Below are 27,349 nucleotides of genomic sequence, written 5' to 3'. Positions count from 1 at the left end.
TGGTTCTCAAACTGTACAGTCTTTCACATTTCATTCATTCATCAAGCATGTATTGAGTCCCTTCTGCATGCTTAGCTTTATGTCAGATGGAAGGAAAATACAAAAGAAAAACTGTCTCTGCCCTTCAGAATCTTTCCATCTCTTCAAGAAGATAAAACACCATACATCATTGAGCAATTTATAAGACTACTGCCAAAACCAATGGTACAACATGCCTTTGACATTTATGTAGAATTTCAGAGCTTGGAAACACTTCCATGATATTTAATCCTAAGAACGATCTTATGAAGTACACATTATTAGCTCCATTTCGGTGATGAGGAATCTGAGACAGAATTTTAAGTGACATGCCTCATTCAAATATTATGAGTGGAAGAGTCAAGACTTCAGCCTGAGTTTTCTGATTCTAAGCCCAGTGTTACAGCACAGGAAACCAAAGATTGAGGTACACAACAGGGCAACAGCCAGTCTTCTGCTCGAGGTCCAACTAAACTGGACCCACACCTGAGCAGTGTCCAGCCAAATATCCAAATTAATTTTATCCTGCAAATATTTGTTCTTCAGTGTAATACACACAGCACAACTACCATTTCCTTCATCTTAGTGCCTTTATCTCCTACATTCCAGAAATGGGGATGTCAAATAATTTTTAAAAAATCTGGCCTAGATGGAATCATATAATCTTAAATCATAATATAAATCTTAAAGGTCTGTTTTCCACTAATCCTACACATTTTCCCCCAGCACTACACAGCCTAACTTACCCTCACCCTTTTCGAGCATTCTTGCTCCAAACAACCACCTATTTTAAGATGCCAATGACCCCTTCCCAAATTCTACAAATTCACCCCAGTTTTGCCACCCGACCCCAGCGCCTGCCAGGACACCTTCCCCTCCCTCTCAATGGATATGATACCGAGTTCGGGTTCTGCAGATCCCGTCGCGACGCTGTCACACAGCACTGACAGATAAGATTTGACCTTTCGACTCCGTCCTTGGGGACCTCCCGCTGGACAAGTAGCGTACTTCCAATCCCAGGAAACGGGCTTCCTGCTCAGGAACGCAGCCCCTGGCAGTGCACAGTCCAAGGCAACGTCTTCGGCAATTAGAACGATGCTGGGCGCCCGGGTGTGCATCACTCCGCCTCATACTCCTGCCAACTGCAGGGGACTCGGTCCGGCAGCCAGTCCATCCCACCCACAGCCAAGTCCCAGCCAGCCAGACCTTACGCAGGACCCCGACGACAGGTCGTTGACGGCTGCAGCAAAAGCCAAGGCCACCCGCCGCTGCTGCCCATCGCCGCCAACCTCAGACCCCTCAGACAGGACCGGAGAAAAGCGTTTCTATGGGAACCCCCTGGAAATCACGTGACGCACTCGGACGACCAATCGCCTCTTACCTCTGCCCGCGGTCCGTTTTTCTGCCCTCCCTCTCGCCCCCACCTCCTTCGCCCAGCCCCGCCCCTTTCCTGCGGAGAGCCCGGGCCTGCGCGCTGTATCCTGCGCGCTCCCTCCCTCGCGCGCGCTCCCCGTGGAAGAGCGGGGGCGGCGTGGGAGGCGCCAGCAGAGCGTGAACCTGAGGAGGAAGAAGCGAGGCCGGCGCGCAGGCCCAGAACCGTCCGAGTCTCGGCTGCCGGCGACGCCCCAGAGCGGAAGAGGGAAGTGAATCGGCCGCCGGGCGGTGGGCTGCTGTGCTGGGCTTGCTGAGGTAGAGGCAGCAACAAGAGGTTTTTGCCGCTGGTCGGGATTGGGATGTCGAAGAACACAGTGTCGTCGGCCCGGTTCCGGAAGGTGGACGTGGATGAATATGACGAGAACAAGTTCGTGGACGAAGAAGATGGGGGCGACGGCCAGGCCGGGCCCGACGAGGGCGAGGTGGACTCCTGCCTGCGGCAATATCCTTGCATTTGCCGCCCTCCCCACCCCAGCCCAGCCCGCCCTTCTTCGGGGACCCGGGCGCCTGAAGATCCACGGGCACCGGCGCGGAGCTGCCCTCTCAACCCGCGGCGAAACCTATCTCTTTGGGGTCTCCCGCTCTGCGAGGGCAGGGGGAGCTTCCATTTCCTCCCCAGTAGCCGGGAGACGCGAGGGTCCCACTCTTGGAAGCCTGCCCCCTGCGCGCCTTCCACGCCCCCCTGTTCCTCAGGTTGCGCCCGAGTGCCTGCCTCGGCTACGGGTCTTGCCGGCCGCGCCCTCGAGGAGCAGGGGAAGGCGGCCCGGGCTGGTGGGCAAGGCTGGTGCCGAGCGCTTAAGTTTTTCTTCCTAGAACTCTATTTTCTGGGGTCACATTCTCTCCAGAAATCTCTGATTGTGGGGACCCGCCGTCTTTCCTTAGTGGCTTTGTTTTTTGTTGTGTTTTTCTTATTGTAGCATTAAGGTAGTTTATTCCTTGCCGGGGGGGAGGGGGGAGATGGAAAGGTTCGAAAATTGAGGCCTCCTGTGCTTTCAGCCCATTGGCCTTTAAAAAAAGAAATAGAAGGGGCTTTAGCAAAGTATACATTGCACAGAATTTGTTAACCGGGGGAGGGGAATGAATACAAAAACTACAAAACTCGTAGAAGGAAGCTTGGAGCCTTTTACCTGCTAAGAAAAGGACAATGGAAAAAAAGATGGGGAACACTTGTGGAGAATCCTTGGAAATATTTAAAATAAACCCCAATGAATAAGAAGATGAGTCATTTGTATAAAGCAGAATCATTTTTGTAATCCTAAAATTGATTCCATTTTAGTTAAAATATGGCTGTCAGTTCCTGGTTTCTGGTTTTTGCATATTTGAATATTCATAAATTTGGATTCGCATTTGCATCACATCTTTTTTAGAACAATGTAAATGTTGCAAAAATCCGAAGCTGTAGTTTTAGAAAATCTCAGTTACTGGGTTTGTATGCATTTCTCTTGAGTGTATTCATAAGGAAGACTCTCCTCAACAATGTCCTGTTAAATTATAATGGGGAAATATGTGAGTGAAAATGTTTAATGGCAACTATATTATTTTATAAAGGCACCTAAATACAGCATTAAACATTTATCAATGTATAAGTATTGCTTTGATTGCCACAACTTTCACAATTAGCTATTGCTCTTTTGCATTATTTAAATACTTAAGTGCTTGGTGGTCATAAAAAAAAGAGCCAATCTACATAAGGCATGCTTCTCTAGAAATCCCTGCAGCTTATCAACCGGAGATTTTGTGTGTGTGAGTCCTTTTTCTTCAGAAGATAAAGGGTGAACGTTCTTCGTGAAAACATTATTTGTGATGGATAGATGGTGTTTTATGAAACCCCAATGTATTTTAGGTAATTTGTGGTGACTCTTAAATGTTACTGCTGTATCCCTGTCAGTGGATCTGCTTTTTGATCACTCCATCTTAAAATATAAAGACACTGTCTCTTCTTACTCTTACATACAGCCAGGAAAGACAGCCCTAGTGGTGGGGTGCTAGAGATGGAGGAACAAGTGAACTCTGTGGTTTTCCTTTTAGGGGAATGGCTGTACATTCTGACAGTCTGATTGGCCTTCTGTTTCTCATGCTTGCTAACTCACTAGTGCTTTCAAAGAGAGTCTGAATTTAATAGGTATGGTCTAACACAGTTTGAATAACCTTTGTAAAATATGAGAAAATATCTAAAGCAAAAAATTAAGCTGCCACCTAAGGGTTATATGAATTATTACATCTTCTATGATGCCTCTTTTCATCAATATTGAGAGATTGCTAATGTGTATCATTCAGATGGCTAATCTGCCAGCATTTTCTACCAGCATTTTAGTTAATATAGAATATAATTCTAGTAAAGTTTGGTCTTTATTTTTTCAACTAGAATCACATGAAAAAACATTTTGTTTGATAATAGGTTATTTCATTTGGGCGACTAATAATTCTGATACATATCTTAGGGTTTCTTTAACCCCACTCCAGGTAATGTTTGCATATGTGTCTAACTGGGAAATGAAAGATTATCAAGGTATTCATTTGATAGTTAGAACCAAGGGCGAAACAGTCTTTGCTTTATTAAAAAGAAATTCTAATGTTCTGTTTTGCTTTTGATATTTTGCCTTTGATTAACATCCTAGAAACCAACACATCGAATATCCGGTATTGAACGTGGTGACCAAAGTAATTTTCTTTTTACATGTAAAGTCTTAAGAACTGGTGGTTATAATGCTTTCCTGGGGGCCATCCTTTTGTTGCTATACCCTTAACCTCCACCACAGGAAACATGACAGCTGCCCTACAGGCAGCTCTGAAGAACCCCCCTATCAACACCAAGAGTCAGGCGGTGAAGGTGAGTCGCAGACGCAACACAGTCATCTCTGCGATATCTTATTCTTAGCAAACTCTTCTGCAGTTGCAAAAAAAAAAAAAAAAATCAGTATTTTTTACCTTTTTCTATCTTTGACATAGAAGAACTTCTAATGTAGTTTGATAGGCAAAAATTTCAAATGAAAAAGTAGCCCTGTAATGTAGAGTTACGATAATGCTGCATGGTAAGACACAGTTAAATTCTAATGATAGTGAGATCATTTGTGTGTGTTTTTAGAGAAGACCATTCAGGCTGAATTTGAGCAAAGGCTTGAAAAATAACTAAAACCTTTACAAAAGTAAACAGATTGTAATTGCTTTTTAGAGATTTTTTAAAAACATACAAATACTAAATGTTTATTATAGAAACCTCAGACATACGGAAAGGTTAAAAAGATAATTGTCCATAGTCCCACCACCCAGAGATAAGTTACTACTTTTGGGCCTTGCTATATTGTTAGAGTTCCCTTTTGTTTTTTAAGAATGAAATTTTATAAACTGCTTTTTCTGCTGTATGCAATGTACATGAGCTTTCCTTTGCAATAAGTTTATTTCTATAGCATTTTTAACAGCTGTATATGGATAAGCTGCAGTGTATATATAACTAATCTTTTGTTATATATTTAGACTTTTTTTCTTGTTGTAAACCACTGAAATTAATATTTTTTGGTAAATTTTTGATTACTCTTTCAATAAATACATAGCTGTGAATTATTGAATCAAAGAATGCACTTTTTTTAAGGCTTTTGATACATGTGGTATTGCCAAATTGCCCTTCAGAACAGTTGTGCAACTTACATTCTCTGCAGTCTTTCACTAATTCTTAAGAACCTATTTACGTATTTATTTAAAATGATGCCCATAGCATCAACCCCATTGTCCATAGCTATTCATACATCCTAGGAGCTTCAAGAATCTCAATTGAATAGTAGTAAGTAATAACTTAGGTAAATGCATAATAATTATCTAGGCAACATCATGGGGAACATTTCTTTGATTTTTACAAGTTGTAAAGAATGTCATTGAAATTTCATTTTTACCACCTTTTGCTTTTATGTGGGAGGTTATAATTCTGTCTGCAAAGATATTTTTCTAACTCTGGTAATTGCATAGCCTTTAAACCAAAGATAACAGTAGGTGGTAGAAACATTCTGTGAAGTCCTGACCAGTAGGAATGCTGGAGGTATCACACTGTGTTGAATAGAAGGAGAAACGAATTGTTGAAAAGGTCAGCTAAGTGTTCCCTTTGCTTGGCCGGATAGGTAAGAAAATAACTGCTTTTGGCCAGGCGTGATGGCTCAAACCTGTAATCCCAGCACTTTGAGAGGCCGAGGCGGGTGGATCACCAGGTCAAGAGATCGAGACCATCCTGGTCAATACGGTGAAACCCCATCTCTGCTAATACAAAAAAAAATTAGCTGGGCATGGTGGCACGTGCCTGTAATCCCAGCTGAGGCTGGGATTTACAGGAGGCTGAGGCAGGAGAATTGCCTGAACCCAGGAGGTGGAGGTTGCGGTGAGCCGAGATTGCACCATTGCACTCCAGCCTGGGTAACAAAAGCGAAACTCCGTCTCAAAAAAAATAAAAATAAAAATAACTGCTTTTGAAGCAGGCTTTTGCCAAAGAAAAAAGATCATTATTAAGGAACATAACTATCTTTCATATCTTCATATCTATAGTCAATTTATATAAATTACAGCCAGTTTTCTTTTAAGAAAACTTGGTTTATTAAAATTTTAAAATAAAAAAGTTTTTAAGAAAACATTACTTCTGAAGGATAATTCAAGGTAGAACTACAAATCCGTTTCATTGTTTTTTGGGGATTTTTTTTTTTTCTTTTTGAGACAAGAGTCTCATTCTGTTGTCTAGGTAGAGTGCAGTGGTGCAATCTTGGCTCACTGCAACCTCTGCCTCTCGGGTTAAAGCGTTCCTCCTGCTTCAGCCTGGGATTACAGGAACGTGCCACCACGCCCAGCTAATTTTTGTATTTTTAGTAGAGATGGGATTTTGCCGTGTTGGCCAGGGTGGTCTCAAACTCCTGACCTCAGGTGATCCACCCGTCTCGGCCTTCCAAACTGCTGGGATTACAGGAGTGAGCCACCGTGCCTAGCTGTCTTGTTGGAATTTTTTTTTTTTAAAGATCAAGACACAAAATGTAAATGTTGTTTTCGTGAATTGTTAAATTATCACACTGATCTGTTAGCAAATCCTCTCAGTTCTCCCTTCAATTATGTCAATAGTCTATCTAGTTTTTAACTACCTTCACTGATACTATGCTTACCACATCCAGCCTGTATTATTGCAGTTATCTCCTGGTTGCTCTTCTGCTTCTACCTTGTCCGCTACTCCCACAGCTTATTCTCTGTAACATAGATGCCAACCCGATCCTGTTAAAATGTGAGTCAGATTATGGCACTGCTCTTAAAACCCCCCAATGTCTTCTCATTTCTCTCAGTAAAAGCCAAAGTCCTTACAATGCCTGTAGGCCTTACACAGTCTGTCCTCGCATAACCTCTGACTTGCTCGCCAGATTTTCTCCCACCAATCCACTCCAACCACGTTGGGTTTTTTTCCTATTCCTAGAACACACTGAACACACACTAATAGCGCTGGTCTTTCCTCTGTCTGAAACACTTTCCTCAGTTATCCCAACCTTTCCTCTTTCACGTCCTTCAGGTTCTTACTCAAATGTCACCTTCTTAATGTGGCCTTTCAAAAATTGTGAACCCTCCTCATACAGATACGTCTAAATGTTCTGTTATTTATTTACCCACCAGGACCGGGCAGGCAGCATTGTCTTGAAGGTGCTCATCTCTTTTAAAGCTAATGATATTGAAAAGGCAGTTCAATCTCTGGACAAGAATGGTGTGGATCTCCTCATGAAGTATATTTATAAAGGATTTGAGAGCCCCTCTGATAATAGCAGTGCTATGTTACTGCAATGGCATGAAAAGGTAAGTTATGAATTATAAATCTATATGACTGGTTCTTTTACAATAGGGAATGACAGTAACAACCTCTTTCACCTAAATAACCATTTTGACTTGGTTGTACATTTTTGTTATTGCAAATAAAATGCATGAAAATTATAGTTCATATTTATGTTTACTAGCCTTAGTCTTCTCTTAAGAGATTCTGATTCCAATACTTGCGTTTATTCAGCAGTGATTATTAGTAATTAAACATAATCTTGAACTTTGAATTAAATCAAAACTTTGTAAAAGAAAATAATAAAAATCAAGAATGCTTTCACAGGGACCAAAAGGTGAAAACAACCCAAGGGTCATCAACAGACAAACAGCTAAATTGTGGTACATACAGTGGAATATGATCCAACCATAAAAATGAATGACACTTTGACACATGCTGTAACATGGGTGAACCTTGAAAACATACCAAGTGAAATGAGCCAAACACAAAAGAACAAATCTTTTATAATTTTATTTATATGAAATAAGCTAGGATAGACAACACAATAGGACAGAAAGTCCTTAGAGGTTACCAGGAAGTAGGGAAAGCAAGGAATTGAGAGTTAGTGCTTAATGGGTACAGAGTTCCTGCTTGGAGTGGTAAAAAAGTTTTGGAAACAGATAGTGGTGATCGCTACAGTACATTGTGAATGTAATTAATGCCACTGGATTTTACATTTAAAGATGATTTAAATGGCAAATTTCGTGTTATATGTTTTACAACTTTTTTTTTTGGAAAAAAAGAATTAGGGGTTTGGAGGGGTTTAAGAATTCTTAAATCATTTTTTTCTATTTTCACACGTATATTTTGCAGTGTAGATGCTGGTACACCATCTGTCAAAAAAAAGGAGTAGAAGGGATTTTGAGCTTTGGGTAAAAAATTGAATAACATTTAAATAGAACCAACCATAAAAATATTGAGTGTTTGAAGTGTATGAGTGAAAACACACATGTAAGAAAAAAGTACATAGTAAAACTTGTTTATCCTTGGTCGAGTCACCTTATCCCTCATACGCTATCAAAAAGAACTCCCGTTTATGGATAGGGTAACCATTCCTCACAGTTTTCCCAGTATAGCCCCAATTTATGCCTGTTGTCCCATCATAACTATAAATAGTTACCCCTTTTACTCTAAAATGTACCAGTTTGGATAGTACTTTATATGGCATCCTATTCATGGAACACTTTCTATTGCCAAGCACCGTATTATTTATGTTTTATTTCATCTTTACAACAACGCTATGAAGTATATAAATACCTTTATCCTCAATTTACAGATGAAGAGCCAGCTTTAAAACCCAGGCAGTTTAGTTCTAGTATAGCCTCAGGATTGTAGTGAACATTCATTGAGCACTTAGTATATTCCAGATACTCTTCCAAAGACTTTATAAATATTAACTCATTTAATCCTCATAAAAAGGGAGGGAAAACCTTGATATTATTCTTCTTTGGTAGCTGAGGAAACTGAGACGTGTTATCTTCATTTCTTCCAAATGTCAGTCACCAGTTTTTACCAATCTTCTAAGTATTTTTGAAATCTGTCTGTTCAAGTTTATCTAATGCAACTGTTGACAGCATCTCTCCCAGTCTGTTGCTATAGCTTCCTGACTGGTTTCCCAGCTGCCAGTTTTGTCTCCCTCAAATCTGTTCTCCACCCAGCCATCAGAATGATCTCTTTAAAATCAAAATTGCTCTTGTCAATCTCTAGCCTCATCTTCCATGTCATTCTTCCCTTCAGACTATAGCAGTGCCAGCCTTTTTCCTGAATGCACCATATCGTTTCACACCTCCATACATTTGCTCATGGTTTTCTGGTGTTAGCTTGTCACCTACTCATTATTTTAATGTGTCATTTCCTCCAGGAAGCCTTAGCTGAAACATTCCTCTATACTGTTAATCTGGGTATATGCCTCTCCCTGGTGCTTTAATAACACCCAAAGTACAACTCTCTTTTCATACATTAGATTAAAATTATCTGTTTATAGGTCTGTCTCCTCGTGCTAGACTAGAAAATGCTGTATTTGTTCACTTTTGTATTCCCAGCATCTGCCACAGTATGAGTATATATACAAAGGTATCACATAAGTATTTTTTGAACAGAAATAAACCAGAAATCAGATTCCTAATACTTGATCATTACTTTCCATTTTTCAAATTAGAGTCAGAGTTAAAGTTTCTAAGTTCTTAGCTATTAAACAATACCTTCTTTCTTTGGGAGAAAACAATTTGACAGAGGCTGACCAATTGAAGTGCAAGTTGGGATAGGTTATCCCAGTTTGAATATTCTCCTGGCTGTATGGTAAGAATGAGAGATTTGGAATTTCCACCTGTTTTGAGCAGGAACATTATGCTGCAGATTTTTTAAAACATTATTTAGAATTAATACAGAAGAATAAACTAGTGTCTCATTAGAATGTAAGCCCATGAAGGCAGGGACTTTTAAGGTTTTGTTTATTACTGTAACCCCAGTGCCAAGAACAATACCTGGTGTGTAATTGGTGCTTAAGAATTTATTATTTGTTAAATAATAAATTCAAGGTCTATAGCCATGCCCATTCCTTCTTCAAGAAAAAATGTTTTACTTATGAGAATTGATCCTTTATGATTCTGTCAACATTTACATCTTGGTTTGTTTGTAGGCACTTGCTGCTGGAGGAGTAGGGTCCATTGTTCGTGTCTTGACTGCAAGAAAAACTGTGTAGTCTGGCAGGAAGTGGATATCTGCCTCGGGAGTGGGAATTGCTGGTACAAAGACCAAAACAACCAAATGCCACCGCTGCCCTGTGGGTAGCATCTGTTTCTCTCAGCTTTGCCTTCTTGCTTCCTTTTTCATATCTGTAAAGAAGAAAATTACATATCAGTTTTCCTTCAATGAAAATTGGGATAATACAGAAGAAATTATGTTACATTAGAAGTGTTTCATCCTCTCAAAACCATTTCAGTGATGTTTATACCAATCTGTATATAGTATAATTTACATTCAAGTTTAATTGTGCAATTTTTAACCCTTACTGGCTGGTTTTTTGTTTTGTTTTGTATTATTTTTAATTAATACTGAGAGATTTGGTTAGAATTTGAGGCCAGTTTCCTAGCTCATTGCTAGTCAGGAAATGATATTTATAAAAAAATATGAGAGACTGGCAGCTATTAACATTGCAGAACTGGACCATATTTCCCTTATTTAAGCAAAATATGTTTTTGGAATAAGTGGTGGGTGAACACCACTACCAAGTTGTAGCTTTGTTTTTGCTTGCCTCCAGATTATCTGTACTGTGGGTTTAAGTATGCTACTTTCCCTCAGCATCCAATAAGCATGGCCTCTTAGTTTCTTTGTGGTCACCCAAGGTTTAGAGCAAGAAGTCTTGCTCTATACAGATGTATCTATAAAATATCAGAGCTTGTTGGACATAAACATCAAACTTTTGTTCCAGTAATATGGCTCTGCTTGGAAAAACTGCAAATCAGAAAGAATGTGGAAACTATGATGTAATTCACACTCTGGGCAGCCTCTGAATGAAATGCTACTTTCCTTAGAAATATAAAACTGCCTTAGACATTATGAGGTATATGTCTAAGTATTTAAGATACCATTTAATATGCCCCATAAATGTCTTCAGTGTTCTTCAGGGTAATTGGGATCTCAAAAGATTTGGTTCAGATCCAAACAAATACACATTTTGTGTTTTAGCTCAGTGTTTTTTAAAAAAAGAAACTGCCACACAGCAAAAAAAAATTGTTTACTTTGTTGGACAAACCAAATCAGTCCTCTAAAAAATGACCGGTGCTTATAAAAAGTTATCATTCTCCAGTAGCTCCAAAACAAACCACCTGACCAAGAGGGAAATCAGCCTGTGATTAGTATTTACATTGGACACCAGTTTTGTCATCACTGACTTATGTGAAAACTGGTGCAGAAATTCTATAAACTCTTTGCTGTTTTTGATACCTGCTTTTCGTTTTGTTTTGTTTTGTAAAAATGATAAACTTCAGAAAATAAAATGTCAGTGTTGAATAATTTATTTTTCTCTGACTCTAACACTTATGAATGTGTGGTTAATTAAGAGGAAAGGTGGGCCGGGAGCGGTGGCTCACGCCTATAATCCCAGCACTTTGGGAGGCTGAGGCGGGTGGATCATGAGGTCAAGAGATTGAGACCATCCTGGTCAACATGGTGAAACCCCATCTCTACTAAAAATACAAAAATTAGCTGGGCATGGTGGCGCACGCCTGTAGTCCCAGCTACTCAGAGGCTGAGGCGGGAGAATTGCTTGAACCCAGGAGGCGGAGGCTGTGGTGAGCCGAGATCGTGCCATTGCACTCCAGCCTGGGTAACGAGCGAAACTCCGTCTCAAAAAAAAAAAAAAGAGGAAAGGTTTCCTGCTTCTCCACCAAGTAGTGTACTCTTAACAAGAACTAATTTGGTAGGATTTTTATAAGACTATACAGATATAAGATGATAAGAGAGTCATTAATGATGTCAGCACTACTGAAGCCTTTGGAGGGATTCCATAGTCCTATGGATGGCTGTTGAACACCTGTATGTAATATCACTGCCCAAAGACCTAGACTAGAAAGTGCAAAGTAGCCTAGCAGCTGCAGTCATTCTTTCCCAGCCTCTAAACATCTCTTTCCTACACCTTAAATCCATTTCTTGGACTTACCTACTCACAGCAACTTCTATTTGCTTTCCAGCTGCACCTGACTAGATTCCCACTTTAAAACACTTCCAGGCAATTCAGGGCCCTGTGGGTGAAGATGAGCTAAGCAATAGGTATTATTTTAAAATTTTACTTAGAGATGAGGACTTGCTATGCTGCCCAGGTTGGAGTGCAGTGGCTGTTCACAGTTGTGATCATAGCGCACTGAAGCCTCAAACTCCTGGCTGCAAGCAATCCTCTGCCTCAGCCTTCTGAGTAGCTGGAACTACAGGCACATGCCACTGTGCCTTAGCCAATAGGTATTAGAGGTAGTCAAGTAGGTATAGCATAACCAATTACAAACTTTAAAATCAAAGCAAAAATGATACTGAATGTTTTTTCATAAAATCCTTCTTAACATCACTTTCATAACTGAAGCATTTGGGAAAATTCTGGAGTTCCATATTCTGTGTTCACAGGAATGGGTGTATTTAGAATCTGCCAGTCTATCATCTTTACTAAGAGGAGAGAGTAAAAATATTTAACAAGTAGTACAATATAGAGACTGAGTCAAAATGGATACCAGTTGGAAACAACTGGTTCAACTGATGCCTCCTGACTAAATGTCAGCCCAGGGTATAGTAACCATGACACAATACTATCCTTGGTGAAAAGAGTTGGGAATAGGATTAACTGTGGAAAAAAAATATATATATATATAAATGCCAAGGGACACTTTTAGCACAAAAGTAGTTCTTTACCTCCCATTCTTTCCTCGTTAATCTCATTGGTTTTATTATTTGTTTTTTTCTTGCCATTTTACAAACGGGAAGAAATGGAAAACATACCCCTTTTTAGTCATTAGGTAGCAGCACCATTTAGGTAACGGTCATACTCGACCCCAGTATGATGATATTTTAAGGACATGAACATGGGTGAAATCAATGTGTAGATGGTACAACTTAACCAAATTCTTTGTAAAGCATTTACTGTGATCCCCAGGATCGTGAGGACATAACAGAAGAACAAGATCTGAACCTTGGTCACCAGTTTGCTATCAGCCTAATTGGGAAGTAAGGTTAAGCACTTGAAAATTAATGTCATACAATTTAGCATTTGGCTGTAAATGCAGTTAGTCAATCTTGGGAGAACAATAAAATCAGGGTGGACCAGAGTATTTAAAGTGAGACATTAATTTGAGCTAATCATTTGGAAGGGCAGAAAGGACTAACAGTCCAAGTAACATGAACAGAGTAGGAAGATAAAAGTGACTTTAATAGTCACCGTTCTTGGAGTTTTAATGTTTTTAACATAAAATTCTAGATGGTGTGAATTTTTAACAGGATCAGGCTTTCATAAGCTATCTCCGTAGTAGATTGAAGAAAGACAAATTATGGGAAATCATAATTTTTTATATTAGCTGAAATAGACATTGACGGTCATTAAGTTTTACCCCATGTATAACGGTAAAAAGAATGGGAAAATTAAATCTTGTTAAAAGGAAGGCATTTTAAGTTAATGATAAAGTAGTTATTTAAAATAGGATGGATAATTATGGCTAATGTTTTCATTTAATTATTTTTGATCATTTATTACAATTGTAAATTATGTTTACTAGTGTTCACTTAAAAGTAATTTGTTAATATTGAAACATCAGTAGCCTATCCCAGGTCCATGTGGCCCAGAGTTAAGTCTGTATGAAACGTAACAAAGATAGAATGCAAATAGCAGGAAACAAGTCATAGTATGCCCAGCATGTGGTATTTACATGGTTTTTAATTTTTCAAAGCAAGATTCTGAAGTAGATTAAAACAAAAACTACCCTATATTGAGTCCTTACTATGTCTCAATCTCATTATATATTTATCTCCAGAAGTGAGGCTAAGAGAATATATATAATCTGCCCAAGATCAGATAGTTCGTAGGTGCCAGAACCAGGATTTCGAGTCACATCTGCTTGACTCCAAAGTTATATCACACTTCTTTCTCAAGTCTGGAGCTTGGAGAATAAAAAGGTTTCTAAAAGAGATGAAGATTTTTTTTTTTTTCCTAGAAATTCCAAACCTTGGTACTTGGGTGATACTGTGGAGAGGTAAAATCAACTCAGGAGGCAATTATAGAGGCAAAAGCTGACAGACGTAGGCATCACAAGAAAGATTTGAAGAGGTTCCACAGCACACAGAGAGCAGAGCTACTTTTTCACCGTGAGTTTTGCCTGTATTTTGATGATTTTTTTAATCTATTAGAAATAGTAGGTAAAGAGCAAGACATGAGAAAACTTCATGCTTTAAGAAATTCAAACCCTCAGTTACTTTTTTCTAGTGGAGTTATGTATATTGTGAGTATTGACCTCTAATCTCATTTTTAATGCATTCCCTGTTTTCTATGTTTTTGTAGATGATGTATTTTGAATAATAAACTATTTTAAGTAAGTTTGTCATAATTCTATTTAGCAAGAACCAGTGCTGCAATCTCATTTCTTTAGCCAAGCTCAACAGCGAATTGTTCATAACTAAAACTCGTGGGCTTAATTGAATTCCCAAGAATCACTCTGGCCCACCTTACTTCATTGTAATTGCCTGGGGCTCCATTTTGGAGGCACTCCAAATTCGAAGTTATCTCTGTCCACCCTGCTGGAAAGCCCTCATATTCTGATATCAATGTCAGCTGAAAATAAGTTTTGGGCCGGGCGTGGTGGCTCATGCTTGTAATCTCAGCACTTTTGAGAGGCCAAGGTGGGCGGATCACGAGGTCAGGAAATCGAGATCATCCTGGCTAACACGGCGAAACCCAGTCTCTACTAAAAATATAAAAAGCTGGGTGTGGTGGCGGGCTCCTGTAGTCCCAGCTACTCAGGATGCTGAAGCAGGAGAATCGCTTCAACCCTGGAGGTGGAGGTTGCAGTGAGCCGAGATCGCACCACTGCACTCCAGCCTGGGAGACAAAGTGAGACTCCATCTCAAATAAAAGAAAAGAAAAGAAGAAAAGAAGTTTTGCACGGGAAATGGGAGATCCTTGAGTTAACTCTGGGCTTGAGAAAATCATAGGATCAAAATCATAGACCTGCATGGATGAGGGACCAAAACACCATTCACCAGGCATCAACCCACCAGCAAATATTTATTTATGATTTTTGTGCATGGCACTGTTGCAGGTCGACTAGGCTTTGGTTGGGTTTGTACAGGATTGGATCAGTTCTAATTTTCTCAACTCTTTCTACTTCTTGTTTTCAGGTGCCTTGTATCCTTTATTTTCCCTAATTCTTTTCTTTGTTCTTTTCTCTCTCTTCAGTCCATGCATCTGCTGCCTTCCCTCTCTTTTTCTGTCTCTACTCCCCTTGCCTCATTTTTCTCATTATTTCATGCTCATGCCTAGGCTCTTAGAGTCATTTCTACTAATTAAATATGTTCTGCTCAAGCAGCAAGTTTAAACAATGCCTTCCCACAATTCAACTGACTTTTAAATTGCCTTTAAACTGTGTGACTACTGATTTTTACTTCTATAGGCTGCTTTGGCCAGCAATTGAGAAAATAACCTAAAATCTAAGCTTGACCAATTTTTTTTTTTTTTTTTTTTGAGTTGAAGTCTTGCTTTGTCACCCAGACTGGAGTGCAGTGGCATGATCTTGGCTCACTGCAACCTCTGCTTCCTGGGTTCAAGCGATTCTCCTGCCTCACTGCCTTAGCCTCCTGAGTAGCTGGGGTTACAGGCACCTGCCACAATGCCCAGCCAATTTTTCTATTTTTAGTACAGACGGTGTTTCACCATGTTGGACAGGCTGGTTTGGACCTCATGACCTCAAGTGATCTGCCTGCCTCAGCCTCCCAAAGTGCTGGGATTACAGGCAGGAGCCACTGCACCCAGCCAGACTGACTAATTTTTAGATACACGGCTTTTCCTTTGGATTTACAAATAATATCACTTTACAGACAAAATATTTTAAAAGCACCAAAATAATTGACAGACACACCCAATTAAGAAACAGACCAGTGGTCTCTGTAGAACTGAGTATCCTAAAACAAGGCGGCTTCTGTCCATATTCCTGTCGTGGGACCTCTGCCCCACTGCCTCTCCACCTCAGCCCAGTGTCACTAATGCAATATGTGAAAACCCCAGTGTCGAAACGTTCTGTGCAGGTGCCTCTTGTACAATTCCAGATACGGAGGAGGCTGGGGGAGCCCACAGAGGTACAGCATGCCATCTGCCTCAAGGTGGTGCTACTTCACCGCATTGATGATCCAACCACAAGCAACATGGGACACAGCATTCACTTTAATGTTTCTGTTTTCCTTTATCATTTCTGTTACTTGAGTGTATAAGAGTAATAAACATAAATGATCTATGTTTATATTTCTTATTCCTCTCTGAAACAGTTCCCTAGAATCCACACCACATGAAACACACACTGAGTAGCGTATAACCCACCTGAATTCCAAAGCATTCTAAACTCCCATATATTCCAGCCTAGCAGTTAGCTCATGCTGTCCAAGACACACCCTCTTGACCTTTCTGCTAGACTGTATGGGCTCTCTAAAGTCATAGTAGCTGTCTCTTACTCATTCCCCACATTCCCTTGTCATAGTAGATGTTCAACAAAATATCTCTTGGTTGCATAACATTGATTCAGTCAAGTCACCTAAGAAATCCTTAAGTTATACACAGGTTTCTAGGATACCTGAATAGAACAACACATCAGAAGTACAAATTGAGAACTATACAAAGAGTAAAATAATTCTTGGGTTCAAATACCCTAGAGCCAATCAAATTTAGTCACAAAGAATTGAAATTCACTTCAATGTGGACAGTTAAGCAGGGAATTTATCAGCCTTAGGTGGAAATCAGAGCCACCATGTGCAGCTCCTATAGTGTTTATCTCTGCCAGAAGTCACCAGAGAAAGTGGCTGAGGAACAGAATTCCAGCTCACATCTGACCAACAGTGGCACCATGGCAGTTTATATGAACTGTTTATTATTCTGTGGCATCACCTTCTAAGAGTAGAGATGTAACCCAATACCCTTTGTTTTCCTTAAAGATAATCGTTAAATTATGTCATGAATTTATATCACCTTTCTTGACTTTATACATAGATTTTTCTAACTCTGTCAACTCTTAGGGTAATGAATAACTTAAATGGCCAGTGCCACTGACTAACATCATGCTTTCTTTTGTTTCTCCAAAGATTTAATCAAGATGCCAGGAGCAACGTTAAGATTTTCTTCAATTTGCTAACTAAGTTAAAGGTCAGTATATTCATTAGCCAATGGTTTTATATTTTATTCATTTTAGTTTTATTCATTTGTTTCCAAATAATTTGTTCATATTGTTCAAAATTCAAAAGGTAAGAAAGATATACTGTGGTAATTTTCCCTTCCACACTAGTTCCCCTTTTGACAACCATTATCACTTAATTCTTGGGCATCCTTCCAGATATAGTGTATGCATTTATAGGCAAATACCTATATAAGATTTTACCCCGTTGTGTACATAAATACTAACATACTATAAATAGCATTCTGTGCCTTGCTTTTTTCATTAACAGTATATTTGGGTGATAATTTCCTATTAGTACATAACAAACGTCCTTATTCTGTCAGAGGCATTCGAACCAGAGCAACTCCGCCTTGAATAGGGGCTGGGAAAAATAAGGCTGAGACCCACTGGACTGCATTCCCAGATGGTTAAGGCATTCTAAGTCACAGGATGAGACGGGAGGTCAACACAAGATACCGATCATGAAGCCCTGCTGATAAAATAGTTTGCAGTAAAGAAGCTGGCCAAAACCCACCAAATCCAAGAAGGTGATGAAAGTGACCTCTGGTCATCCTCACTGCTATACTCCCACCAGCAACATGGCAGTTTACAAATGCCAGGGCAACGTCAAGAAGTTATCCTATATATAAAAAGGGGAGGCATGAATAATTCACCCCTTGTTTAGCATATCATCAAGAAGTAACCATTAAAATGGGCAACCAGCAGCCCTTAGGGCTGTTCTGCCTATGGAGTAGCCATGCTTTATCCCTTTATTTTCTTAATAAACTTGCTTTCACTTTGCAGACTCACCCTGAATTCTTTCTTGCATGAGATCTAAGTCCCCTGGCTTGGGGTCTGGATTGGGACCCCTTTCAGGTAACAATTCTATTTTTATGACTGCATAATAATTCTATGATATAAATATATGTACTATAATTTACTTAACCATTTCCCTTTTGATTTAGGTGGTTTCTGATCTTTTCAACTGCAAACAGTGCTACAGTGAATAGCATTATACACAAGCCGTTTTACATATGTTCAAGCCTATTTGTAGATAAATTCCTAAAAGTGGAAGTTAAGGTCAATTGGAGGGCATTTAGGGGAGATATTGCTAAATTGCCTTTCTTAAAGGTTTTATCAATTATGCTTTCTCTAGCAATGTAGAAGGATGCATGTTTTCCTGCCCCTTTACCTATTCTATGTGTTTGTCATAAAACATTTTTTAATCTTTTCAAATCCGATGTTTTAAAAATGGTATGATATATTTGCATTTCTCTTAATGTAAATGAGATTGCACATCTTTTCACATGTTTAAAAGCCAGTTGTATTTTCTTTTCTATATTTTTGTATTTCTATATTTTCTTTGCCCTTTTGATCTTTTTTTATTGATTTGTAGGAGCTCTTTTTATTATAGAAAAATAAACTTTTTGTTTGCAATAGGAATGTCAAATATTACATTTTGAGTTTCACTTTATAATGGTTTTTACTAGGAATAGAAAAGTTATTTTTTATTTTTATCTAATTGAGTTTTTTATCTAATTGAGTTTATTATTTTAATTAAATAAATTATTAATTTATTATTAGTTTATTAATTATTTATCTAATTGAGTTTATTGATTATCTAATTGAGTTTTTTTATTTTTATCTAATTGAGTTTTTTATCTGAGTTTTTATCTAATTGAGTTTATTAATCTTTTCTTATGGCATCGAGTTTAAGTCATACTTAAAAAGATTTTCCCAGCTCCAAAATTTAAAACTAGAAATCTCATGAAGTGTTCTTGGGTGGGTGTTTTTATGATTTTAAATTTTAGGTTTCTTATTTTAAAATATTCATATTTTTCTTCTCAACAATTGCTGCTCCAAATGTAAACTAGATGTGATTAATTAGTCCCCATACAAAAGTCTTATATAGCTCCTAATATATTGATTTGGTTGGTTTTCTCAGGACTTGAGGGTATTTTCCTAAGACAAACTACCTAAGTATTTTCTGCAGGATCTAGATTCTAGGTAAGAGACACACAAGCAACAAATAAAATTCAGTAGTAAACAAGCTATAATAGAGAAAAGAGTAAATTCATGTAGAATAACAGATGGGGAGCAATTACTTCTCCAAGAGAGAATGTCAAGGAAAAGGTATGAAAATGGAACCATTTCACTGGGTCTTGAAGGCTATCTAAGAGTTTGCCAAATAGAAAAGAACAGAAAGGGAATACTAAGCTGAGGCAATAACATGATTTCAGAATTCACACAATTAATTAAAATTCCAGAATTCTATTCATTCTTAGTATTAAATGTAATTAATTAACTGATACCATGTTACCACTAAGTTTGAAGACTGGTTCCAAATTTTCTGGGTCCTCAGATCAAAAGCAAAAAATTTCCTATGATATAATACCCAGTGTTTATTCTAATGAGAGGGAAAACATCTGCTCCTGAGATACAGTCACTTATGAGTTATATGTCATAGCTGTTGTCAGGCCAGGAAGTACATAGGCAAAGTATAAGCTGATTGATAGTGACTCTTTGGGGAGCCATACTGAGTAGGTGATGTTGGAGCTCAGCAGGAAGGTGGACCATGAGAATTAGTGATGTCTGCCATGGGTTTTAGAAGGGTAGAATCACAACACACATTTTATTCCTGCTCTAAATGATACATGATACCTGCATTATTTGGCCCTGGCCTTTATCTACAGTTCTATCCCCAATTAAACGCAGGACTGCCTCATACAAGTCCAGGAGACACCATTCATGTCACACAGTTGTGCTGTAAAGAATGCCCCTTATATGAAATCAGCATAAACTGGGCTTCTGGGAGCTGTAATAATGTTGTTTAATATTGCCTAAAGCTCTGCTTAACGTTTACATGCCAACCACCAAAACTCATGCTTACATTTCTCTGCAGGTCTGCTCCATTCTTGCTTTTATCACCAACAATCAGCCTCCTCTGCTTTACCAGTAACATGACAAAACACTACTACCAGAAGCCCCATAAGTTTTCCATCATGAAGTTCAGGCACCCAGACCAAAACTGACTTATCTTTCTCGGTTCCACTGCCAAAGTCCCAGGGAAGGATTCTGATTTGTCCAGCAGTTGAGTCTCAACCTCTGGACCAATCAACTGAGACATAGGCTGGATCATATTTTATTTTACTAATATAGCAACTTTCATTGTAACTCTGTAGATGGAGTATAAGCACAAAAAGGCCTCAAAAGTGAGATTCTTCTTCTTCTTCTTTTTTTTTTTTTTGAGACGGAATTTTGCTCTTGTTGCCCAGGCTGGAGTGCAGTGGCACCATCTCAGCTCACCGCAACCTCTACCTCCCAGGTTCAAGCAATTCTCCTGCCTCAGTCTCCTGAGTAGCCGGGATTACAGGTGCCTGCCACCACACCTGGCAATTTTGTATTTTTAGTAGAGATAGGGTTTCTCCATGTTGGTCACGCTAGTCTCAAACTCCCAACCTTAGGTGATCCGCCCGCCTCACCTCCCAAAGTGCTGAGATTATAGTTGTGAGCCACCGTGCCCAGCAGAAATGAGATTCTTATTACACAAAATAATAAATGTGTGTTTCATATACAGGTTCTTCTAGGTTAAGGCCCATGATTATTTATCTTTGGTCTCTTTATGAAACTTGGTTCATAATTGGAGTCCCTTATATTTATTGAAGTATTAAGCACCTTTTGGTGAATAAATGAATATAGGTATTATTGCCCCATCTTAACGAGGTTAACTTGGAGAAGTATTTTGCCTAGAAAAATATACATGTTATGGTGATCAACTAGATATAGGTGTCTGATTATTAACAAGACTGTTTTCACTTCAAGAAGGACCGCAAATAGAATCTTATAAGAAGTGTGGGCAATGTGGTATAATAAACAACTTTTACTTTGGAAAAACAGATCCAGCAAGCTATGTGGCCTCTGTCAAGTCACTTAACCTTTCTGAGCCTGTTTCTTCATCTGTAAAGTAAATATAATATCATCTACAACATGAAATTGTTACGAGGCATAAATCAATAAGAAGTGTCAAATATCTGGCTTATCTATTAGGCTTTCAAGTAAATTATATTTCCTTTGTGTACTAATTGATGGATTGATCTGAGTTTTACCTGGATTTATTTCTCAATTTTTCATCTATCTTATGTGTATGCATTATTCTATTTGAACATGGCTTTTTTTAATTATTTTTTAGAGGGTAGATTCTGGGAGGCCAGAAACTATGTCTATAGAAATTGTTCTTTTTAAAGAATGCCAAGCAGAAGGCTGACTATACCTGGGAATTGTAAACATGCTATTCAAAGATAACAATATGTGGATTACTGTTAACTGCCTAACCGGTCTCCTGCTGGTGGTCTTCAACCCATTCTCTACACAGCAAGATAGTTTTAATCAAAAAATTTTAAATCAAAATTATATTTTTCTACTCCTTAAAAGGCTTTAAAGCCTTCCCATTGCTCTTAGTATCAAATCCAAACTCCTTAACATGGCCACAAAATTCTGTGTGGCCTGACCTCTGTCTTCAGCCTTACTGCCCATCCTTCGTCTCTGAGTCCTAGTCACAGTAGCTTAACCTCTGCCAGGCTCCTTCTAGCACCAGGCCTTTGCACGTGCTACCTCCTCTGCCTGGAATGCTCTCCTCCTATTCTTCCCATTCACCCTCATTCAGTTTACTTTATCAGAGAAATTGTTCCTAACCCCATCTATCTAAATTAGATCCTCCTCAGCTGGGCACAGTGGCTCATGCCTATAATCCCAGCACTTTGGGAGGCTGAGGCAGGAGGATCACTTGAGCCCATGCATTTGATACCAGCCTGGGCAACATAGGGAAACCTCATCTCTAAAGAAAAGAAAAAAAATTAGCTAGATGTAGTGGTGCATACCTGTGCTCCCAACTACTTGGGAGTCTGAGGCAGGAGGATTGCCTGAGCCCTGGAGATTGAGGCTGCAGTGAGCCATGATCATGCCACTGCACTCCAGCCTGGGTGACAGAGTGAGACTCTTTGTCAAAAAAATGTATATAATAAATAAATAAGACTCCTCTCATAGCCTTGAGTAGATATTGCCCTTTTCCTCTGTAGTGCTGGCATTACTGTAATTTATGTTTATTATTTGTATTTTACAAATATGATTATTTGATTATCTGTGTTACCACTCCATGGCCCACTCCATGCAGACAAGCACTGTATCAGTTTTTGCTCACCTCAGATCTCCTATATCCAGCACCCAGTACAAATTACTTGTCTGTTACTGGACAAGGTAACTATGTCTAGTTACCCAATAGATAGCAGGTATGCAGAAAATATTGGTTGAATACTTGGATGCTGAAGAATAAAATGGACCAAGAATGTATTTGCTACCAATTACTACATAACAAATTACTCTATGACACAGTAGCTTAGAACAACAATAATTATTAAGACCCCTCATGTAAAATATGCATATGAAAGAGGCAGGGCACCATTCCTGGAGGCTTCTCTACCCTCCCTTAGTTTCCAAATTTGGAAATCCTAGACAGTGAAGGTCATAAGAGGTGACCTTCCATACAGATATAGTCAATTTACATGTTATTGCCCCCAACATGTTTCTGCCCCATTCAAATGACTAGAAGGTCAATTTAGTTTTCCTGTTATATCACTTACCTACTGCTACATTAAAAATTACCATCAGACTTAGAGGCTTAAAATAACCTATGTTTGTTTATTATCCACAGTTGCTGTGGGTCAGGAATTTGAGCACAGCTTAGTGGATCCTCTGGTGATATGGTCTGGCTGTGTCCCCACCCAAATCTCATCTTCAGTTGTAGCTCCTATAATCCACATTTGTCATTGAAGGGATCCAGTGGGAGGTAATTGAATCACGGGGCGTGTTTTCCCAAGCTATTCTCATGATAGTAAATAAGTCTCACCAATGGTTTTATAAAGGGCAGTTCCTCTGCACATGCTCTCTTGCCTACCGCCATGTAAGATGTACCCTTGCTCCTCCTTCACTTTCTACCATGGTTGTAAGGCCTCCCCAGCCATGTGGAACTGTGAGTCCACTAAACTTCTTTTTCTTTATAAATTATCGAGTCTCGGGTATTTCTTTATAGAACTATGAAAATGGGCATTTTAGTTTTTCTACTATATTACTTATCTGCTGCTACATTAAAAATTACCATAAAACTTAGAGGTTTAAGACAACATGTTTATTATCCACAGTTGCTGTGGGTCGGGACTTTGAGCACAGCTAAGTTGGGTCCTCTGGCAAACCAGTGCCAGTTTTGCACAGGTTGCTGGGCTAAGGATCTCAGTGTATCCTGCCTGGCTCAGCCCAAGCACATCTCTCTTCAGAATGCTGAGAGAACAAAAGATCTATGGACCTTCTACCCTAAGCTCCAGACTGTTCCAAGTGAAGCCCTTGGTGCTGGCCCTGCTCAGCAATGGTGCATCCATTGTTGATAGTGAACCACACCAGGGGGAGTAACAGGAGAGAGGAGAGCATCTCAGCACAAACAAAATTTGTGATGTGATACCTGTGAAGTATTCATAGATGAGTCCCCCACCCATCCTCCCTTTTATTTTGTGACTTCCCCCACCTGCCCCCATTCCTGTGGAGAAGTAAGATGCTGCCATTTGTTCTACAAAATTGCCATGGTGGAGAGAGAGAACAGAAACGACAAATAGTTGGCAATGGTCCACATCTCCCAGTGAAAGACAGGATGCAGAGTGTTTGCTGACCAGTCTCTACTCTCCACCAGCCTCTCCTCTTCCAGCCACACGATGCTCTCACCGCCCCCGCTCCACCCCACCAGAAGATAAAGAAGGGAGAGAGACCAGCTGGAGGAGAAACGAGTTACATCCTGGACAGGGATGCTGGAGTCCAGAGGAGAGATGCTCACCTCTCCCAGAAATAGGTAGCTTCAAAGGGAGACATGAAAGATCCCTGAGAAAAGTTTGGGGATTTCAGAATAGAGGAACTCAGGTAGGTTTAAACCTGAAGTTCCTAAGAATGCCTGGAACTGAATGAGATTATATTTTCTACCTCCAATAGAAACAGAACTAAAAATAGAGAGTTTGGAGAAATGAAGACTTTTTCTTTAGTATTTGTATTAGTAGGAATATGCATATTTGCCACAGAAGTGCAATTCTCTGAAATGGATTTTTTTTTGCTTTGATTTTTTCTGCACCCCTCTTATCATGAAGACATGTTTTCTAAGCCTAGAAATCACATATATACTAACTGGTACAGTTTAAAAAAAAAAAACAGGATAATTATGGTTCAGCTCCAGCCCTCTGGAAATTTTCATCCAGAATGTCAGCTTAGATACTGAATGGGAAAATAGAGGGCACTAGATTTCCCCTCTACCCTTGCCAAAAAGATGTTTCCCAGGCCCCTGTGCTCGGGCCTGCCAGACTTAATTAGGGAAAAAGAACCACATGACACTGAAGCTTATTTCAGAGCTCTTTTTACTTCCCCATTCTGAATGTGACTCAGAAGACACCCAAGAACTGGATAAGGACGAGAGGACTCCCTTTATCCTTTAACAAATGCCACTTGGTGACCTGCTATGGAGCATGCAAAGAGACTGAATAAGATTCATGCAAAAAGAGAGACTATGAATTCCCAAGCCTGGACTCACCACCCGTGCCTGGGCTCTTTCTCTTCTGCCCTCCTCACTCCCTGGCCTATCATTGGCCTCCCCTAGAAATGGAAAGGCCCCTCTTTTTCACCCTGGATGTGGGTGGTTTAGTTCTGAGAGCTGAATTGGGGGAATCAATTGGCCAAAAGTAACAGGTGTTTTTCACCCAAGTTCAGGAAGAGCAAATGAACTGAGTCTATGATTTTACCTCCCTAAATGGGTGTTGGGTGGACGGAAACATGGAGCAATCTGCTGAAGTGCAGAAACCTCAACTTGAGTGATTAAATGCTTGGGAAATAACTTCTAAAGCAAGAGCAATAATGACAGCCAATCAAATGCTGGCTTGAGACACAGCAAACTGGACCCCAAAGAGCCATCGAAGGTCTAGACAGGTGTTTTAGTTTCACACAGTATAAAAGGCACAGAAAATCTTACTGAAAGCCAAGGGGCTGAAAGACAGCCAAAAACAAGAAACAGGAATCCCTTTGGTTGACTGAAGATGGCACATCAGAATAGCCAGTCTGCTGGAACACTTTAATTCTGGAACAAGGCAGAATTCAGTTGAACATATGTGTTCAAAGTTTTAGGAAATTAAGCACAAAGCAGTGACATCTTCTGGATATGGTGTCCAGCCCATACCACATAGGCTTACAGGAATCCCCCCTTATCCACATTTCACTTTCTGATGTTTCCATTACCTGAGATTTCAGTTACCATGATCAACTGCAGTCCAAAAATATTACATGGAAAATTTTAGAAATTAGTAATTCATAGTTTTAAATGCACATCATTCTGAGTAACATGATGAAACCTCATACAATTGGATCTACCCTGCCTAGAATGTGAATCATCTCTGTGTCCCATGTATCCACACTGTATATGCACGCTACCCATTACTATACAGCAAAAAAACATAGTGTATGTAAGGCTTGGTACTATCTGAGGTTTCAGGGATCCACTGGGGGTCTTGGAATGCATCCCCTGCAGATAACGAGGGACTACTGTATTTTTTTCTTTTCTGAGGTGGATCTCACTGTGTCACCCAGGCTGGAGTGCAGTGGTGCAATCTCAGCTCACTACAACCTCCACCTCCTAGGCTCAAGCAATTCTCCTGCCTCAGCCTCCCGAGCAGCTGAGATTACAGGCACGCACCACCACACCTGGCTAATTTTTGTATTTTTAGTAGAGATGGAGTTTCACCATGTTGGCCAGTTTGGTCTCAAGCTCCTGACCACAGGTGATCCACCTGCCTCGGCCTCCCAAAGTGCTGAGATTACATGCATGAGCCAATGCGCACAGCTGTCTACTGTGTTTTCATTTGGTCTAGCATTGTTCACTGAATGTTTTATCCCAGCCCTTCTATAGATAATCTCGAATTACATATAAACTTTTTGGGGGCAAGGATGACATCCTAGTTTTTGCTCAAGAGACCACTGACATATGCAAATTGGTGCTTTGTAATTATTTGAGGACTTAACTAAGTTTGCCATCAACCCTGGATTTCAGTTCTCCTTTTTCTTTTCTTAGCTAAAACAACGGTGAGAATAAGGATTGATGAGAGATTACAATGTAGTTTAGAAGATATTAACGAATAGATACTGCAGAGATACAGCTTTGTGAATTTTGCATAAACAAAATGAAAGTGAATTGCTAGACCTTGAATTGCTAAACTTAAAGCATGACCATTTGGCCTAAAGATACAAGGAAAGGCCAATTCGTTAATTAGTTACCCGAATTGGGTAGGAAGTATCTGATATTTAAAGCTACTTCATGGTCAACTAAACACATTTTTTTGTTCCTCAGACAGAACTCTATCTTGAGGGAAAAAAAAAAAGCCCTCTGTGAAAGGACATTTCCTGTTTGTGAACTGTGCAGTGCTCTTCCTCAGGCCCGGTGGGCCAGCCCCACTGTGTGTCTGGGTCTCCAGCTGGTACCCAGGTTGCTCTAGAACCTAGAATCTGAAAACAGCTCAATGGGAATATCAGCAGGTTACACGGATTTCTCCAGAGTTAAAATAAAAGTCCCGGGGGCCAAGATTCACCTGCTCCTTCCTCAGGCAGAGAAAATCTAGCAGTCGAGTTTGTCTCTGTGTGACTTTGGCAAATTAGCTTAGCAGGACTTTATTTGTAGTTTCACAAATAATCTCAGGAAAGCTAGAAGGCACCAAACTCCAGTCCTACTATTAAAGAGCAGGACAATCAGCTCCTCTGCCTACATTTTCTTTTGTCTTTTGTTTGTTTTAGACAGGGTCTCACTCTGTCACTCAGGCTGGAATATAGTGCCACAATCACGGCTCACTGCAACCTCAACCTCCCAGGCTTACAAGATCCCCCCACCTCAGCCTCCCAAGTAAGTAAGACTATAGGTGTGTGCCCCACACCTAGCTAATTTTTTTTATTTTTTTTTAGAGACAGGGTCTCAGGAGTTCCAGACCAGCTCAGGCTGGTCTGGAACTCCTGAGCTGAAGTGATCCTCCCACCTCAGCCTCCCAAAATGCTGGGATTACAGCCTCCCCAAGTTCTAGGCACACCCCACCCCTCTGCCTACCTTTCTGTCAACGTGCCCCAGCCCAAGCCA

The 27,349-nt window shown here is 39.8% G+C and overlaps 3 protein-coding genes across 10 annotated transcripts in view; 2 read left to right on the top strand and 1 right to left on the bottom strand.

The window, feature by feature from the left end:
• The window catches only part of RGL1 (ral guanine nucleotide dissociation stimulator like 1), a 286,254-nt gene extending 284,920 nt beyond the window's left edge, over window positions 1–1,334 (bottom strand). For 2 of the 3 annotated variants that reach the window (XM_012444382.2, XM_012444385.2), the window contains exon 1: window positions 917–1,333. The gene's annotated coding sequence lies outside the window, so the exon portion shown is untranslated. Of the gene's footprint in view, window positions 1–916 lie in introns of all 3 variants that reach the window. The other variant, XM_064370417.1, reaches the window with a different exon arrangement.
• A 288-nt stretch (window positions 1,335–1,622) lies between these two features.
• Window positions 1,623–14,093, top strand: ARPC5 (actin related protein 2/3 complex subunit 5). 2 transcript variants are annotated; one of them, XM_064370493.1, is made up of 4 exons: window positions 1,623–1,895; window positions 4,211–4,282; window positions 7,078–7,254; window positions 13,960–14,093. In XM_064370493.1, the coding sequence occupies exons 1-4, from the start codon at window positions 1,752–1,754 to the stop codon at window positions 13,984–13,986; spliced, it is 420 nt and encodes a 139-aa protein (XP_064226563.1). In that variant the 5' UTR covers window positions 1,623–1,751; the 3' UTR covers window positions 13,987–14,093. The 2 variants fall into 2 exon arrangements, with proteins under 2 accessions (XP_064226563.1, XP_064226562.1); XM_064370492.1 differs by lacking the exon at window positions 13,960–14,093 and adding an exon at window positions 9,909–11,288.
• The window catches only part of NCF2 (neutrophil cytosolic factor 2), a 78,670-nt gene continuing 65,342 nt past the window's right edge, over window positions 14,022–27,349 (top strand). For 3 of the 5 annotated variants that reach the window (XM_064370487.1, XM_012444371.3, XM_064370486.1), the window contains exons 1-3: window positions 14,022–14,110; window positions 17,087–17,147; window positions 17,962–18,033. The gene's annotated coding sequence lies outside the window, so the exon portion shown is untranslated. Of the gene's footprint in view, window positions 14,111–17,086; window positions 17,148–17,961; window positions 18,034–27,015; window positions 27,122–27,349 lie in introns of all 5 variants that reach the window. The other 2 variants (XR_001106040.2, XM_064370485.1) reach the window with 1 other exon arrangement.

Source organism: Aotus nancymaae, unplaced genomic scaffold (assembly GCF_030222135.1).
Source record: "Aotus nancymaae isolate 86718 unplaced genomic scaffold, 86718_ANA_hifiasm-v0.15.2.pri h1tg000108l, whole genome shotgun sequence".
NCBI classification, from domain to species: Eukaryota; Metazoa; Chordata; class Mammalia; order Primates; family Aotidae; genus Aotus; species Aotus nancymaae.
Note: the sequence above shows the minus strand (reverse complement) of the source record. Positions and strands in the feature narration are given on the sequence as shown.